This window comes from Carcharhinus amblyrhynchos, chromosome 15, assembly GCF_965287045.1.
Source record: "Carcharhinus amblyrhynchos chromosome 15, sCarAmb.v2.hapA, whole genome shotgun sequence".
NCBI classification, from domain to species: Eukaryota; Metazoa; Chordata; class Chondrichthyes; order Carcharhiniformes; family Carcharhinidae; genus Carcharhinus; species Carcharhinus amblyrhynchos.
The window spans coordinates 5,937,158-5,952,400 of record NC_137338.1 but is presented as its reverse complement, the minus strand read 5'-3'; the positions used below and the strand labels follow the sequence as shown (position 1 = coordinate 5,952,400).

The window sequence follows — 15,243 nt, the reverse complement described above, 5'->3', positions numbered from 1 at the left end:
AAACTTTATGCGACTCCAGACCCGCAGGAATGCGGTTGACTCTTAATTGCCCCCTGGAACAGCTAGCAAACTACATGCTTCATGGGTAATTAGGGATGAACAGTGACACCCACACCCAATTAAAGAATAAAAAAAATGAAAACTTGGCCTCTAACATCCGCAACGGCAATTCTAAATAACAAGTCCCAGAGGCTGCAAAACCATTAGTTTGTGAACAGCCCGAGGGTGTGGCAAAATCATTTGCCCTGGACTCCTCACTGCTACCTTTCTCCCAACCCGGAGCACATTGAACCCCATGAGCAGACCAGCAGGCCTGACGAGGAACAGGAAGCCTTTGTCCGGTAGCACCTAAGTTCTTGGGTCAACCTAATGCATTCTCAGTCGGGGAAACAGAGGCTATAGTACCTCCTAAAGCAGCTCCGCAACACACAGATAAAACCATTGGAGGTTAATCCTTCATGGTAATCCCCCTTTAATGAGACCTCTTTTGTACGCATCATGCTGCTTAAATCTGCATTCCAAAGTGTCACAATGATTAATCAACCCCGCCAAGAATTTATTTTGATCTTTCAACACCCAACAGGGACCCTGCCACTAAATCACAGTCTTCTCCATATTTCAGGATCATACTCCAGCCTTCTTGTGCACCCCCTCTCTACACTCCCAGCCCCCTCTTGACCAGAACAAAGCACCTTAAAGAGACAGGAGTGCCCTAGACCAGCAATACTCGCAATTACCTCGTTGTACGCATCTCCAAGGTGGCAGAGGACTCAAATGTGAGAGACACGAGAGGGGGGAAAAGGAACAGAACAAAAAAGGTAATAATAATGAATAAAAAGCAAATTACTGTGGATGCTGGAATCTAGAGTTTATTTATTAGTCATAAGTAAGCCTTGCATTAACACTTCAATGAAGTTACTGTGAAAATCCCCTAGTCACCACATTCCAACACCTGTTCAGGTCAATGCACCTAACTAGGTGTGTGTTATAATTAATCTGAAACCAGAAGAGAAAATGCTAGAAAATCTCAGCAGCATCTATAAAGGAGAGAAAAGAGCTGATGTTTCGAGTCCAGGTGATGCTTTGGCAGCTCTTTACTCTCCTTACAGATGCTGCCAGACCCGCTGAGGTTTTCCAGCATTTTCTCTTTTGGTTAATAATAAGGAGGAGTTGTTTAACACTTCAGTTTGTAATTGTTTGCAATTATAGGTGGGGTACCAGTATCAGTGGGAAGAATAATTAAGAAATAGATGCAAATCAAGTCTATTATGCAAGTGTGTTGATAGCTTTACAACAGTGACTGCAACTCAGAAGCATTCCATTTAGTTAAAAAAATACTCCCACAAGTCAGATAATTATTTGGACTGAAATGCAGTGTTATTTACAAGTCAAAATATTTTTAAAAAGTGGGACAGAATCTGTAAGATATACCAGAGACTTTAAAATAGACATGGAATGAAAACCTCACATATCTGCTGCACTGGCCAAATACCTGACGAAGGGCAGCGCTCCGAAAGCTAGTGGCTTTTGCTACCAAATAAACCTGTTGGACTTTAACCTGGGTGTTCTGAGAGTTCTTACTGCAAATAAAAAGATACACACGTCTATAGTGAAGACAAGTGAAAATTCTACAGAATTCCTGTACAGCTGACGGTTCAGTGGTAATGATGTGTAGGACTTACACCATGAAAGATAAATTTCTACAGTGCCGGCACAACTTTATAGCTTAAAAAAAATTATTGCTCCTTTCACAATCTCAGGGCATCCCAAATCACTTCACCACCAATTAAGTACTTTTTTGGTAATCATCGATTCATAGAACTCTACAGTGCAGGAAGAGGCCCTTTGGCTCATGTAGGGCATGAGGCACAGAAACAGGTTGCTCAAGTCCAACCAATCCACATCAGTGTTTAGGTTCCATTGAACCACAGAACCCCTACAGGGCAGAAAGAGGCCACTTGGCCCACGGAACCTGCACTGACTCTCCAAAAGAATATTCCCCCAAGCCCTTCCTTCTGCCCTATCCCCATAACCCCATGCATTTTTATTATTAGCTCATCCACCTAACCTGCACATCTTTGGATTGTGGGAGGAAAACAGAACAGCCAAAGCTGGAAAATGACCCAAAGTTATTGAAAAAACGCTATTTTCCAAACCTTTGGCGAAATTGAGATTCTCTAAATTTCCACCACGTTCTAATTTGTAACCCAAGGATGGAGAGAGCACGAGAGAGAGCAAGGATTTACTCTCAACTATTACGTTTATGTTCCTTTGAACCTTTAATTATAAAAATATAAAAGACAAATAGTGATCTCATTGGAATTAAACTACTTCCGCACCCCCCCTCCCCAATTTGCTCTTGATAATGCCAAGTGTTTTTCAAATGCAAATTAACCAGCCTTTAATTATTGGCAAGGCATCTAGTAAAAAATAAAACCTCCAACCAACAGATGTCTCAATATTGTGCAAGAGCTTCCAGTATACTGAATGGGTTGCTAGACCAGTAAAAAATGTTTCAATTGGTCAATAACTTTAATGCAAGCAACATAAAGTACTCAAGAATTTAGCACTAAAAGAAAATTTAAAATGGACTCATTAGCTTTAATTAAGCGATTCTGAATGGCAAACCTACACATTTCTCTCCCACTTCAGGGTTTGGAAGGTGGAGTTTTATTGCACAGTAGATGTTATTCCCCCACAGATGATGGGGAATGGACGCTGCAAGAATTTTTCCACACATACCAATAAAATCCCATTGATAAACACCGACATGCTGGATGCAATTATGCAAGTCTCATGCTTCTCAGGACTATTACATTCTCTGCTCTGCAGGGATCATTGACTGATCAAGAATAATTAAATAAGAGTTCTGAAAATTTTAAGTAAGCAAGCACATGGGGATGAGGAAGTTAGGATAGTTATCCTGTTTACAGTTGGCAAACCAAGTTAGCTACGAAGCAACTATTTAACCATCAGTGGAAACCTTTCAAATGGTTGACTATTTGAATACAAGTCTAAACACTCCCAAAACCAAATTAAAAGCACACCCAATTAAGAGTTACATTCTCCCCACTGCAATATTATTTTTCTCACTGCGAAGTCCAACATTTTAAATCCATCTCATCACTAGGCAAGTCATTCTAAAGGCAGAATTGTTGCCCCTTCTCTCAAGAACGGAGGAAAAATAAGCATAATCAAATCGAAGGCTTAGATAGAAGCATTCAAATTAGAGTAGAATGCCACTGGGTAAATAGGATGCAGACTGCTTCCTGTAACTAAAGAGCTAGTACGTGATACGTGATCACTTCATGATCAGCAAATCTCATGCATTTAATCAAGAGGAATTCACTTATGCAAGAGCTGGGAAGGTTGTGAAATTCATTTCCCGATTTAGTTTGAAGCACTGGCTATTGTTCAAAGTTAAATTGGATAGGTGGAAGATGAAAAAAGGGAATATCGTGGTTAAAGTGTATTGTTTATGTGAAGAATAAATTCTGATGCAACTTCTGTGGATATTTTGCCAGGACTGCTAGATCAGCTGGGGTAACTCTCTGCTCTTGCTTAGAGGATCCAAGCTCCCTTTCCAGCCTTCAGCATGTGATGGTGAAGTTTGGAAGGTCACAGTAATATTGGTAATGCTAAATGATGACATCAACCTGCGTAATCTCTTTCCTTTTTTTCCCCCTTATTCGTTCATGTGTCTTGGATGTCTCCAGCTACATTTATTGTCCATTGCTAAATATCCTGAACAGCTGGTGGTGAGTTTTATCCTTGAATAGTTTTGATATTTCACTTCAGAGCGAATCACGTAATCCACATTTCCCAAATGACTAAAAAAAGCTTGATTTTGAAAGTCTCAGCTTTGTTTGATACAAAAGTCTGAGGTCATGTACTAACCGACTCAAGAACAGCTTCATTCCTGCTGCCATCAGACTTTTGAATGGACTTACCTTGCACTAAGTTGATTTTTCTCTACACCCTAGCTACGTCTATAACACTACATTCTGCACTCCCGCCTTCCCTTCTCTATGAACAGTATGTTTTGTCTGTATAGCGCACAAGAAACAATACTTTTCACTGTATGTTAATACATGCAACAATAATAAACCAAATCAAACAATTCCATCTGTGGCTTCCCTCTCCCCCCTCCCCCAACTCCTGCAGCTGAGTTTCATAACTTTTAATTCATCTCCAAATTTTATTCCTCAATGTCATTCCTCCTCCACCACCATCTGTGCCAGCTGCATGGCTCAGAGATGCCGCCAATAAACCTCTTTTCTCCTTTAAGATGCTCATTAAAATCTACCTTGTTGATTAAAGCATTTGGTCATCTCCTTATGGTACCATACTTTAGTTTCATAATGCCCCTGTGAAGGATCTTGAGGTTTTACAATGTTAAAGGCATTATAAAATTACAACTTATTCCAGATATTTGATCAGTAACATAATCACTATGCAACAATACTAATAGATCACAGGGAACTCATTAAAGAGGAGCAGGGAAATCGTTTAGGTGGTTTTTTTGGCATTGGTACAATGTTGCTGCAGTGTCATGGCTATACTGAAGTAACCTGTTGCCTGAAGTGCATTGGCAAGCACAAAGTACAACATAACTTTTTTATTAAATTGTAAAGAAACCTGCTCTGCCAGCTTCTCAGCTGGGACCGTGTTTACCATCGCTACGGCAGAGGTTCAACAACAGGGTGCACAGAAGCCAATCTGTTATCTGACACCGTGAGCAAGGTGTTATAGAGCAAACTCTGATCAAACTGCAGCAAAGCAGAATTCACAGGCCATTCCATAGAATCATACCATCAAATCCCTACAGTGCAGAAAGAGACATTCAGCCCATTGCGTTTGCCCATAGTCCTGCTTGCAGCTAATCCACTTGTCCGCGTTAACGTGTCCCTTTGGGGGACAAGTTAACATGGTCAATCCACCTTACTGTAGGGATTCTATGGATATTTGATTGGATAAATCAAATCAAATTCCACCCAGGCCCTATTCCCGCAACCCCACATATTTACCCTGCTAATCCCCCGGCACAGTAAGAAGTGTCACAACACCAGGTTAAAGTCATGATGAAGAAACAGCCAGTTCTGAAAGCTAGTGGCGTTTGCTACCAAATAAACCTGTCGGACTTTAACCTGGTGTTGCGAGACTTCTTACTGTGTTTACCCCAGTCCAACGCCGGTACCTCCACATCAATCCCTCTGACACTAAGGTCAATTTAGCATGGCCAATCCACCTAACCATACCGGGCAGCACAGTGGTTAGCACTGCTACTTCACAGTGCCAGGAACCTAGATTCGATTCCTAGCTTGGTTCACTGTTTGTGTGGAGTTTGCACGTTCTCCCTGTTTCTGCATGAGTTTCCTCCCACATTCTGAAAAGACATGCTGGTTCGGTGCATTGGCCTGAACAGGTGAAGGACCTGGTGACTAGGGGAATTTCATAGTAACTTCATTGCAGTGTAAGCCTTACTTGCAACTAATAAATAAACACTTGTGACTATAGGAGGAAACCGGAGCAGCCAGAGGAAACCCACACAGTCAAGGGGAGAACATATGAACTCCACAGAGTCACCTAAAGCTGGAATACAACCTTCGTCCCTAGTGCTGGGAAGGAGCAGTGCTAACCACTGTGCAACCCATAATCTGTAGAATCTTCCCTTCAGGGCATGAAGGAGAGTGAAACCATCAGAATTAATCTACTGTTATCCCACAGAGGTAAAACACCTTAAAAAGTTTCCAAATGCAGCGCAATACTGATTTACTGTAAGGTGTACAAAAACTACACAGCACTTGATGGAAAAAAATTAACAGCAATTTACTCCAGGTGAAAAGGGTGCTTAATGTTCTGTAAATATTTGCCAGCCTCAATTGATCATTAACCACAATTATTTTTACAGTCTAATCTTAACCAGATAAAGCTCTCGCTACCATTCCTCAGTCTGAAAGTTCCATTCTTCTCTCACCTCTGCCAGAGTGATATGGAATGTGCGACCACATTAAGGATGCAACATGAAGTAGAAGTTTATTTATTAGTCACAAGTAGGCTTACATTAACACTGCAATGAAGTTACTGTGAAAATCCCCTCGTCGTCACACTCCGGCGCCTGTTCGGGTACATTGAGGGAGAATTTAGCACGGCCAATGCACCTAACCAGCGCACCTTTCAGACCGCGGGAGGAAACTGAAGCACCCAGAAGAAACTCACGCAGACACAGGGAGAATGTGCAAACTCCACACAGCCAATGACCCAAGCCAGGAATCAAACCCGGGTCCCTGGCGCTGTGAGGTACCAGTGCTAACCACTGCACCCCAGTGCCACCCATGAATGCTATGTTGTTACTCATATTTTTCATCAACAGTGATCAGTATTGAGCTGGAAGTGAAGGGTATGGCAGCTAAAATAGTCGTGGTGACACAGAGAAAGCACCCATGTCACACAACAAACATAGGAGGAAAATTAGAGCAACTTCACAACAGAAATAAATTACTTCTGACTTGACACAATTTTAAGTTTAACATTAATGAAATTGCACTTAAATTTTAATCAAATTTCAGAATGCAGCAGTCACAATTGTAATGCATAAAATGAACAGGTAAATACACAAACAGGCTGTCCCCAAAATCAAACTTTAATGGTCAAGATTTTTTTTTGAAAGTTGAAATAATGTTTGTTGATGGATTTATATTAACCGGAGAACAGCCCTGGTTCTCTTCAAAATGTGCCAAACTGGCAGGGGGAGGGAATGGCTGCAAGGCCGCTAATATTTCATCTGAAAGACGGAACCTCCGACAGTGCAACACTCCCTTAATGCTGCACTTGGAACAAGAGAAACCACTTTGGTAACGCGGGAGTTGCAATTGACCAGCATATGTTAGCCCTTTGCGGGGCTCCATACAACACGGATAATGAACCTGCGTGTCCAGATGGATAGTTCAGAAAACATTGACAATATTCACTGGAAACAGAGTGCAGTCTCAAGACTAAAGGCCAGCTTAATGGTGCATTGCGCAGTGGTGATCTAATTTTGTGCGTATCAGCTGTTTTTTCTTCATTTACTTAGGTCATGATTTATTTGAATATATTTGTTTAGCGTCAGCATGTTACTGAATCATGCAACTCATGTGCTGGTAGGCTCAATGAGGAGGCAGTAACACATTTCGCTGGTGAACAATGAAAGGCATTAATGGAAAAAAAAACGCCAATAACCCAAATGTACCCATTGTCTACTTATGTTAATCTCACTCTGCTTCTCTCTGCAGGTTTCACAATGAAACTATTGACTTCAGCCTAACCCTCCACTGATAACATGCGAATCAACGCAGCTTTAGATACTGCGCTGGTCAATGTGCAAACACTGATCAGGCGTTAAAGTAAAAAAAACAGAAAATGATGGAAACACTCAGTATCTGGGCAGAGAGGGAAACAGGAGGAAATGCTTCAGCTTGTTGACTGACCAGTCTCAAGAGCCGAAAAACATTAAGAGGTCGAACAGGTTTTAAGCAAGTATTGAGATAAGAATTGAGGGCAGGACTATAAGAAAGGGTGCGTCTTGGGTGGAAGTAGGAGAAGTTAAATGACAAAATGGATGGTGGTGCAACTAACCAAAAGAGAAAATGCTGGAAAATCTCAGTCGGTCTGGCAGGATCGGTAAGGAGAGAAAAGAGCTGACGTTTCGAGTCCAGACGACCCTTTGTCAAAGTTCTTTCCAATATTAAGAGAGAAATGAAAAACAGTTAAGTTGGTTTGGGGGGGGGGGGGGAAGAGAGAGAGGGAGAGATAGAGAGAGAGAGAGAGAGACAGGGAAAACAATGTATGGAAATCTTGCTGGAGAGAAGGGCAGTACTTCTTCAGGGTAGGCTTTCCTGGAAGAGAACTGGCATTGAATCAAACACGGGATAAAACTAATTACTGCGGATGCTGGAATCTGAAACCAAAAGAGAAAATGCTGGAAAAATCTCAGCAGGTCTGGCAGCATCTGTAAGGAAAGAAACCAGCTGACATTTCGACCCTTTGTCAAAGCTGAACAGAGAACAGTTTCAGATTCCAGCATCTGCAGTAATTTGCTTTGACATGGTGATGCAAGTAGATGGTAATGGGATAAATCAAGAGATACATCTAAAGGGGTTGTAAATGGTGACATCAAAATTATTACCAACACCCGAGTGTGGTTGTGCTTTGAAGCTATGGAAATCAACCTTGAAGTTTGCAAAGTCTCTAATCAAAAATGTTCTTTTAGCAGTGGTGCCTCACAGCACCAGGGAACTAGGTTCAATTCCCAGCTTGGCTCACTGTTTGTGCAGGCTCTGCACACTCTCCCCATGTCTGCGTGGGTTTCCTCCGGGTGCTCCAGTTTCCTCCCACAGTCCGAACGACATGCTGGTTAGGTGGACTGGCAATACTAAATTCTCCCACAGTGTACCCGAACAGACAGATTGTGCCAACTGGGGGATTTTTACCCGAACTTCATTGGTGTTAACGTGACACTAATGAATAAACTCGAACATGGAATTAAACCTCACTGGAACAATGTCAGAGACACAGGACAGGGAGGTCAGTGTGAGAGAGGGGCAGCGACCACAGGCACAGGAGCACACTTTCAGACTGAACAATGTTTGGTAATGTGGTCACCCAATCGGCGACTAATCTTCCCATTGCAGAGGAGATTACACGGTGAGCAGCAGATGCAAAGAAATCACTGTTTCACTTGCAAAGGAGTGTTTGGGGACCTGGCTGAAGAGAAGGTGAAAGGACATGTGCATTCTTCACCTTCATGGAAAGGAACAAAGGGTGATCAATTTGAAATATCCACTGTTTCTCTCCCCACAGATGCTATGTGGCTAGCAGACAATTTTCAGTATTTAGTTTTAGTTCAGATTTTTAAGCATTCACAACATTTTCTAAGAAATTCTGTAAATTTCAACTTCAACTAAGCGGAGACCGCTACTGCGGTCAGCTCCAAACTATTTCCCAACATGACCCTAGGTCCTATTTTAACGCTTCAGACTTTGTCGGACCTGAGAATGAAAATGGGGAGGACCAAAAGAAAGCATCAAAGGTACCTTGTAGTTGTCAAATCTCAGACAACTGAGCAACAGCCACCATGACCACAAAATCGCAAACTATGACCACACTGGGGATCACGGTCAACAGTTCAGGAACCACTGCACGGATCTATTTACATCCCATCTTTGTGACCAGACACTTGCTTGGGTGCCAGAATGCCATAGGTTCAAGGCACACGCTGGGAACTCGCGCACATAATCTAGACTGCCCCTCCATCAAAGGTGTGTCACACTGTCGGTAGACGCTGCTTTCTCACACCTGAACATGAAAGATTCCACAGCAGTATTCTGAAGAGTAATGAGTTCTCCCCATTTCCCTGGCCAATACTTATCCCTCAACTAACATCATGAAATAAGTAAAGAGATGTTCAATCTCACTTTGCTGATTGAAAGCTTACAGTGCACAAAGGTTCTGTAGAAGGGTCATTTGGACTCAAAACATAACTTCTGTTTCTGCTAAGGGCAGCATGGTGGCACAGTGGTTAACACTGCTCCTTCATAGCACCAAAGACCCAGGTTCAATTCCAGCCTTGGGTCACTGTCTGTGTGGACTTTGCACATTATCCCTGTATCTGCGCAGATTTCCTCCCACAGTCCAAAGATATGCAGGTTAGAAAGTGACCATTCTAAATTGCCCTTATTGTCCCAAGATGTGTAAATTAGATGGGTTAACCATGGTAAATGTGTGGGGGTACAGGGATAGGGTGGGACTGGGAAAGATACTCTTGTCGGACAGTCGGCACAGATTCAAAGAACAAAACAGCACAGGCCCTTCAGCACTCCAACCCTGCACCAATCATGTGTTCCTAACTAGACCATCCATTTGTATCCCTCTATTCCCCATCTGCTCATGTGGATATCTAGATAAGTCTTAAATGATCCCAGCGTGTCTGTTTCAACCACCTTGCTGGGGTGTGCATTTCAGGCCCCCATCACCCTCTGTGTAAAATACGCCCTCTGCATATCTGTATTGAACCTTGCCCCCCTTACTTTGAACTTGTGACCTCTTGTGTTTGTCATTTCCGACCTGGTAAAAAGCTTCCAACTGTTCACCCTATCTACGTCCTTCATAATTTTATAAACCTCTATTAGGTCGCCCCTCAACCTCCGTCTTTCCAGGGAGAACAACCCTAGTTTACTCAGTCTCACCTCATAGCTAAGACCCTCCATACCAGGCAACATCCTGGTAAACCTATTCTGCATTCTCTCCAAAGCCTCCATGTCCTTCAGGTAGTGTGGCGACCAGAACGGGACGCAGTATTCCAAATGTAGCCTAACCAACGTTCTATATAACTGCAACATCATATGTCAACTTTTATACTGTACGCCCCGTCCAATAAAGGCAAGCATGCCATATGTCTTCTTCACCACCTTTTCCACCTGTGTTGCCACCTTTAAGGATCTGTGGACTTGCAGAACCCTCTGTATGTCTATACTTCTTCTGCCATTTATTATCTAGCTCCCCCCCGCATTAGATCTACCAAAATGCATCACTTTGCATTTACTCGATGGGCTGAATGGCTTCTTCCTGCACTGTGGGGATTCTATGATTCTACACAGATGCTGCCTGACCTGCTGAGCTTATCCATGTTATATATTAGTTTCCATATTTCCTTGGTGCTAGGTAAGATCTCCCTCTGTAATTTTCTACTAGGGAATTTTCATAGCAGGTACATAATGGGTGCAGTCTATGGTCACAATACTGAGGAAGTACATTTCCTACATTCCTGAAAGCAGTACACATATGCATGCCATCTCCACAACACCTAAGCAATATCAGAATCTCAGTCAACCGGATAGGGAAGGGGAGTTTTCCACATGCACAAATTGAGTAGTACTCGTGTCTAAAAACTGTATCTACAGGGCTTCCACTGCTCTGATTACAACAGTTCAGCTCAAATAAGAGGGCTTTAAAATATTGGTTTTGAGTCTATTGAACTAAGTTGAACTAGTTCTAAATGGCACAACACTCAATGACCTTCATTCCCAAAAAAAAGTGTACTTGTTTTCATGAGTGTTAACAACCGATAATTTATAGGCAGAGAGAAGTTTAACATTTTAAACTTATAAACACCTCTCCGAACATATTAAAGTACCTTTTTTTTGTAAAAAGATAACATTTTTTGCAGGGATTCGAAAACGCCACTCAGCATAAAAGGCATTTCACTACGGGAAAGGCATATTATAAAGGCGAGTTGATGTTGAGTACAATTCTGCTATACTGCCTTTCAGAATTTACCTTCTGAACCCTTTAACTATCTGAGTCACTCCGTCTCCCACGAGTATGAGATGCATTTCTGCTTCATTGCCACATCTATCCCGTGCAGTCATTGACAGTCGGGCATTGTCTGACAGTGAGGAGGCAAAGACAATAAATCCTATGGCTGTGGCAGTCTGCTTTTCATCTCCTGCTGCCAGACCAAAAGCAGACAGCACAATCAGCACTGATACAACAATAGCAGATTGTATCAACTCACACCAAACCAATTCTCAATCCCCTCATCCCTAACCTCTCTATAATTAAAAAAAAAATCACACACAAACAAACCAAGATTCAATACAAAAACACTGAATTGTTTTGCTTGGAAGTGCTGCGTAAATCCAGAAATATATTTTTTAAAATGTTTCAAAACAGCTGGCACCCTTCATATTAATTATGAAAATAAACAAAAACAACAAAATCTGGTCCAAAACATAACAGTTGCGTTTTTGAATGCATGTATGTATGCCTTTTCTTGCAAAAACAATTAATCACATTCATTATGAAAAAAAACATACGCAAAATAATCAAGGTCTAGTCCAAAAACAAATAACTGTTCTGCTTCGAATTGTGACCTTGCTCACAAAAATAGCTGTCTCCCTTCACACAAATGATTTCTTTAATGGTTAAAGAAAAACAAACACACACACACACAGAATTTGGGGGAATCTCAAAGTATTACTGCAGACACACAAGATACAGCAATGTTTGGGAGCCAGATAAAAAGGGGGACGAAGGCGCTCTCAGTGCTGACAGCAGATTAGAGGCAGCTTTCCACCGAGCGCAGTTCAAAGGGGCAGCTTCGAACTAATGAATAAAACACAAAAGACGGAAAGAAGAATGAAACCTTGGCACCGCTCCCCTGAGGTGAGGGACACACAGCAGCAACTCGCAGATTGAGGGGACGAATACAACTGAACGCTGGCTAATACGAAGCATTTGCAAGTGAGGGGGAAATTTCACCCTAAACACTGAAGTTGCGTGGAGTTCCAAAAAGTTCGAGGCGATTTTTTGTTTGTTTTTGCTTTTGTTTTGAAAAAACAAAGACGTCAGAAGAAGGGCAATGAGAAAGAGAAGCGGAGAGAGGGAGGGAGAGGTGGAAGGAGAGAGAGAGAAGTCAGGAGCGGCTAAAAAATGTGGGATTTAAGAGGAAGAGAGAGAGAGAGAGAGCTAATCGCTCCGGAGGATTGTTCCTGTCTGTCTGAGGCTGCCTTTTACCTGCTAGAACGCTGAGCAGAATCAATGTAGCCAGTGCCCTCCGCCTTGTATCCATTGCTGCCACTGTATCCATTGCTCAGGTTGTTCCCAACACTGCAAACTACCTGCTCCATCCCATCCACCGTCATTTCCGGCCTCGTTACCCTGGCAACCACCTTTCATTCCTATCGATGCAAAGGGACAATGGCCACATCGGGGGAAACGTCTTTCCTCACAGCCAGTGGGGCTGGGATCTGCAGTACACAGCCCGAGGGCGGGTTGGGGGCGGATTCCACTGAGGGTTTCGAGAGGGATTTGGCTCACTAGAGGCACAGGGTGGCAGTTTACAGCCTCACAACCCGAAAATCCCACCCAGAGTCAACGGACCTTCCCACCTTCTGCCCCTCGCCCGCTCTGATTCCCATGGTGGGCGGGGTGGTAAAATTCCAGAATCCCTACAGTGCCGAAGGAGGCCATTTGGCCCATCGAGCCTGCACCAACAATCCCACCCTGGCCCTATTCCCACAAATTCATAGGATATAGCAGTAGAATTAGACCATTCAGCTCATGGAGTCTGCTCCACCATTCAATCATGACTGATATGCTGCCTTCTCCCCATAACCCTTACCAATTAAAAATCTGTATAACTCCTCTTTAAATTTACCCACTGCCCTGGCATCCGCCGCACTTTGGGGTAACTCCACATATTTACCCGACTAAGTCCCCTGACACTAAGGAGCAATTTAGCATAACCAATCAACCTTGTCCACAAACCTTTGGATGCACTTATAAGGCAATTGGCTCATTAGAATCCTTACATTGCATAAGAAGGATGCCATTCAGCCCATTGAGCCTACACCAGCAACAATTCCAGTCAGGCCCTATCCCCACGTATTTATCCTGCTGATCTCCCCCCGACACTGAAGGGCAATTTAGCATGGCCAATCTACCTAATCTGCACATCTTGGATTGTGGGAGGAAATCGGAGCGCCCAGAGGAAACCCATGCAGACACGGGGAGACTCCACACACACAGCAACCCAAGGCTGGAATTGAATCCGGGTCCCTGGCACTGTGAGGCAGCGGTGCTAACCACTGTGCCACCATGCCACCTCAGAAAGGGAAAATAAAACTGTGCAGGAATATGGGGAGAAGGCTCCAAGGCAGTGACGATGGTAGGTTGAATGGTCTCTTGCCCTGCAGCAATTCTCAGATAAAAGCAAAAGGACAACTCCCAGATCTCATATTCAGTCCAAAGAGTTGGGAGCCGGCTGTCATCAGTTGCCTACCCCCCCCCTCCTCCCCGGGGCCTGGCTTACCCTGTCCGTTGAGCACGCCGGAAACCACGCTACGATCACACAGTAACCCCAGTCGGCTCACCCCGCGCCTTCCCCTATTGCCAACACCGGCTGGTAGGACTGCACCTGACCCAGCCAATGTTATCAATGACCATAGGATCCAGTGTACAAGCCTGCGAAGAGAAAGTCCTTCAGACAGGCATTCGTGGAGACAGCACAACTTCCCCACTACATAATTAGTAAATAACATGGAGCTGCCATCAATTTATGTTTTAAAAATCATCAAATAACTTCAATATGCTAAAGTCCTTCACAGGAATAGAATATATTAAAAGAATGGCACTGTAGCCCGATGGGTACTCATGAAGACTTGAGCAAAGTGATGTCACCAGCAAAGCCTGGTAGTTAAAAGGGCTAACTCTATATCAGGCTAAGGACTGTGGGAGCCAACAAAGAGCAGGATGTGTGGCCATGGAATAAACATAAGAGTTGATTGGACAGTGGCTGCTGCTATGCCTTGAGTAGTGATTGAGCACAGACCTCTGTGCGCAATGAGAATTATGACCCCTGACAGGCATGACTCTTCAGCATTTCTGACCAAAAAAGATAGTGATTAATTAGCGCCTGTCCTTTGGGTTCATGACCGGAAGCAGAATCAGTGCCAGTAATATCTGTATAAGAAGGAGAGATTCAAAGACATCAACAGCAGTAACCCAGGATCACCACTGGGGAAGAAGCAGCAAAACTCCAAGTCTCGGACTCTGAGACATTGGAACAAAGTCCAAAACTTTGCCTCAAAGTATCTCTAAGATCAAGTTGCGAGTTTGGATAGATGGTGAAATTTTTGAATACTTTGTGTATAACAAAATAAATATTTTATGTGTAATGAAATTGAGATCTGGCATGCTAAAACTTGTGTAGCAAGTTTTGATACTGTTGTATACAAATGAAAGCCCCCGGGAGGGCAACAAAAGACCCAAGGAGCAGGGCAGTGGAATACCCTAAATAACTAAATGAAGAGCTGGAAGCAAACAGGACTCAGTTATATCCCATCCTTTTGTATTATAATGAGAAGTTCCTTGAAGTTGTAGCAATGAACTACAAGCAAAGAATAAAGGGATAATCAGTCTGAAAGTAAGACAAGCCCCAGAAAAAAAAGAACTGGATAAACTTAACTGATGATGCAGCAAATAGAAAATGAGGTAATAGTCTGTGATGCGTAATCTAAATTAGGAATGGCCCAGCTACATTAAAGCCAAGAAAACAAAAACAAGCACTGTGAAAAAAAAAGTGAGAGTAGCTATGAAACCTATTAGCGCCAGTAAGAACCAGTACAACTTTCATCAGCAAGTGGTGACTGAGCATAAGCATGTGAATAAAAGATAAGAAAGGTTGACAGAAAATGCACAAGC

General features: G+C 43.0%; 1 protein-coding gene across 2 annotated transcripts in view; it reads right to left on the bottom strand.

The window, feature by feature from the left end:
• Nucleotides 1–12,721, bottom strand: part of cxadr (CXADR Ig-like cell adhesion molecule) — a 98,703-nt gene extending 85,982 nt beyond the window's left edge. The window contains exon 1 of one of the 2 annotated variants that reach the window (XM_080203378.1): nt 12,556–12,721. In XM_080203378.1, coding sequence (XP_080059504.1) covers nt 12,556–12,628 — 73 coding nt within the window. In that variant the 5' untranslated portion in view covers nt 12,629–12,721. The remainder of the gene's footprint in view (nt 1–12,555) is intronic. The other variant, XM_080203377.1, reaches the window with a different exon arrangement.
• Nucleotides 12,722–15,243: the final 2,522 nt, after the last annotated feature.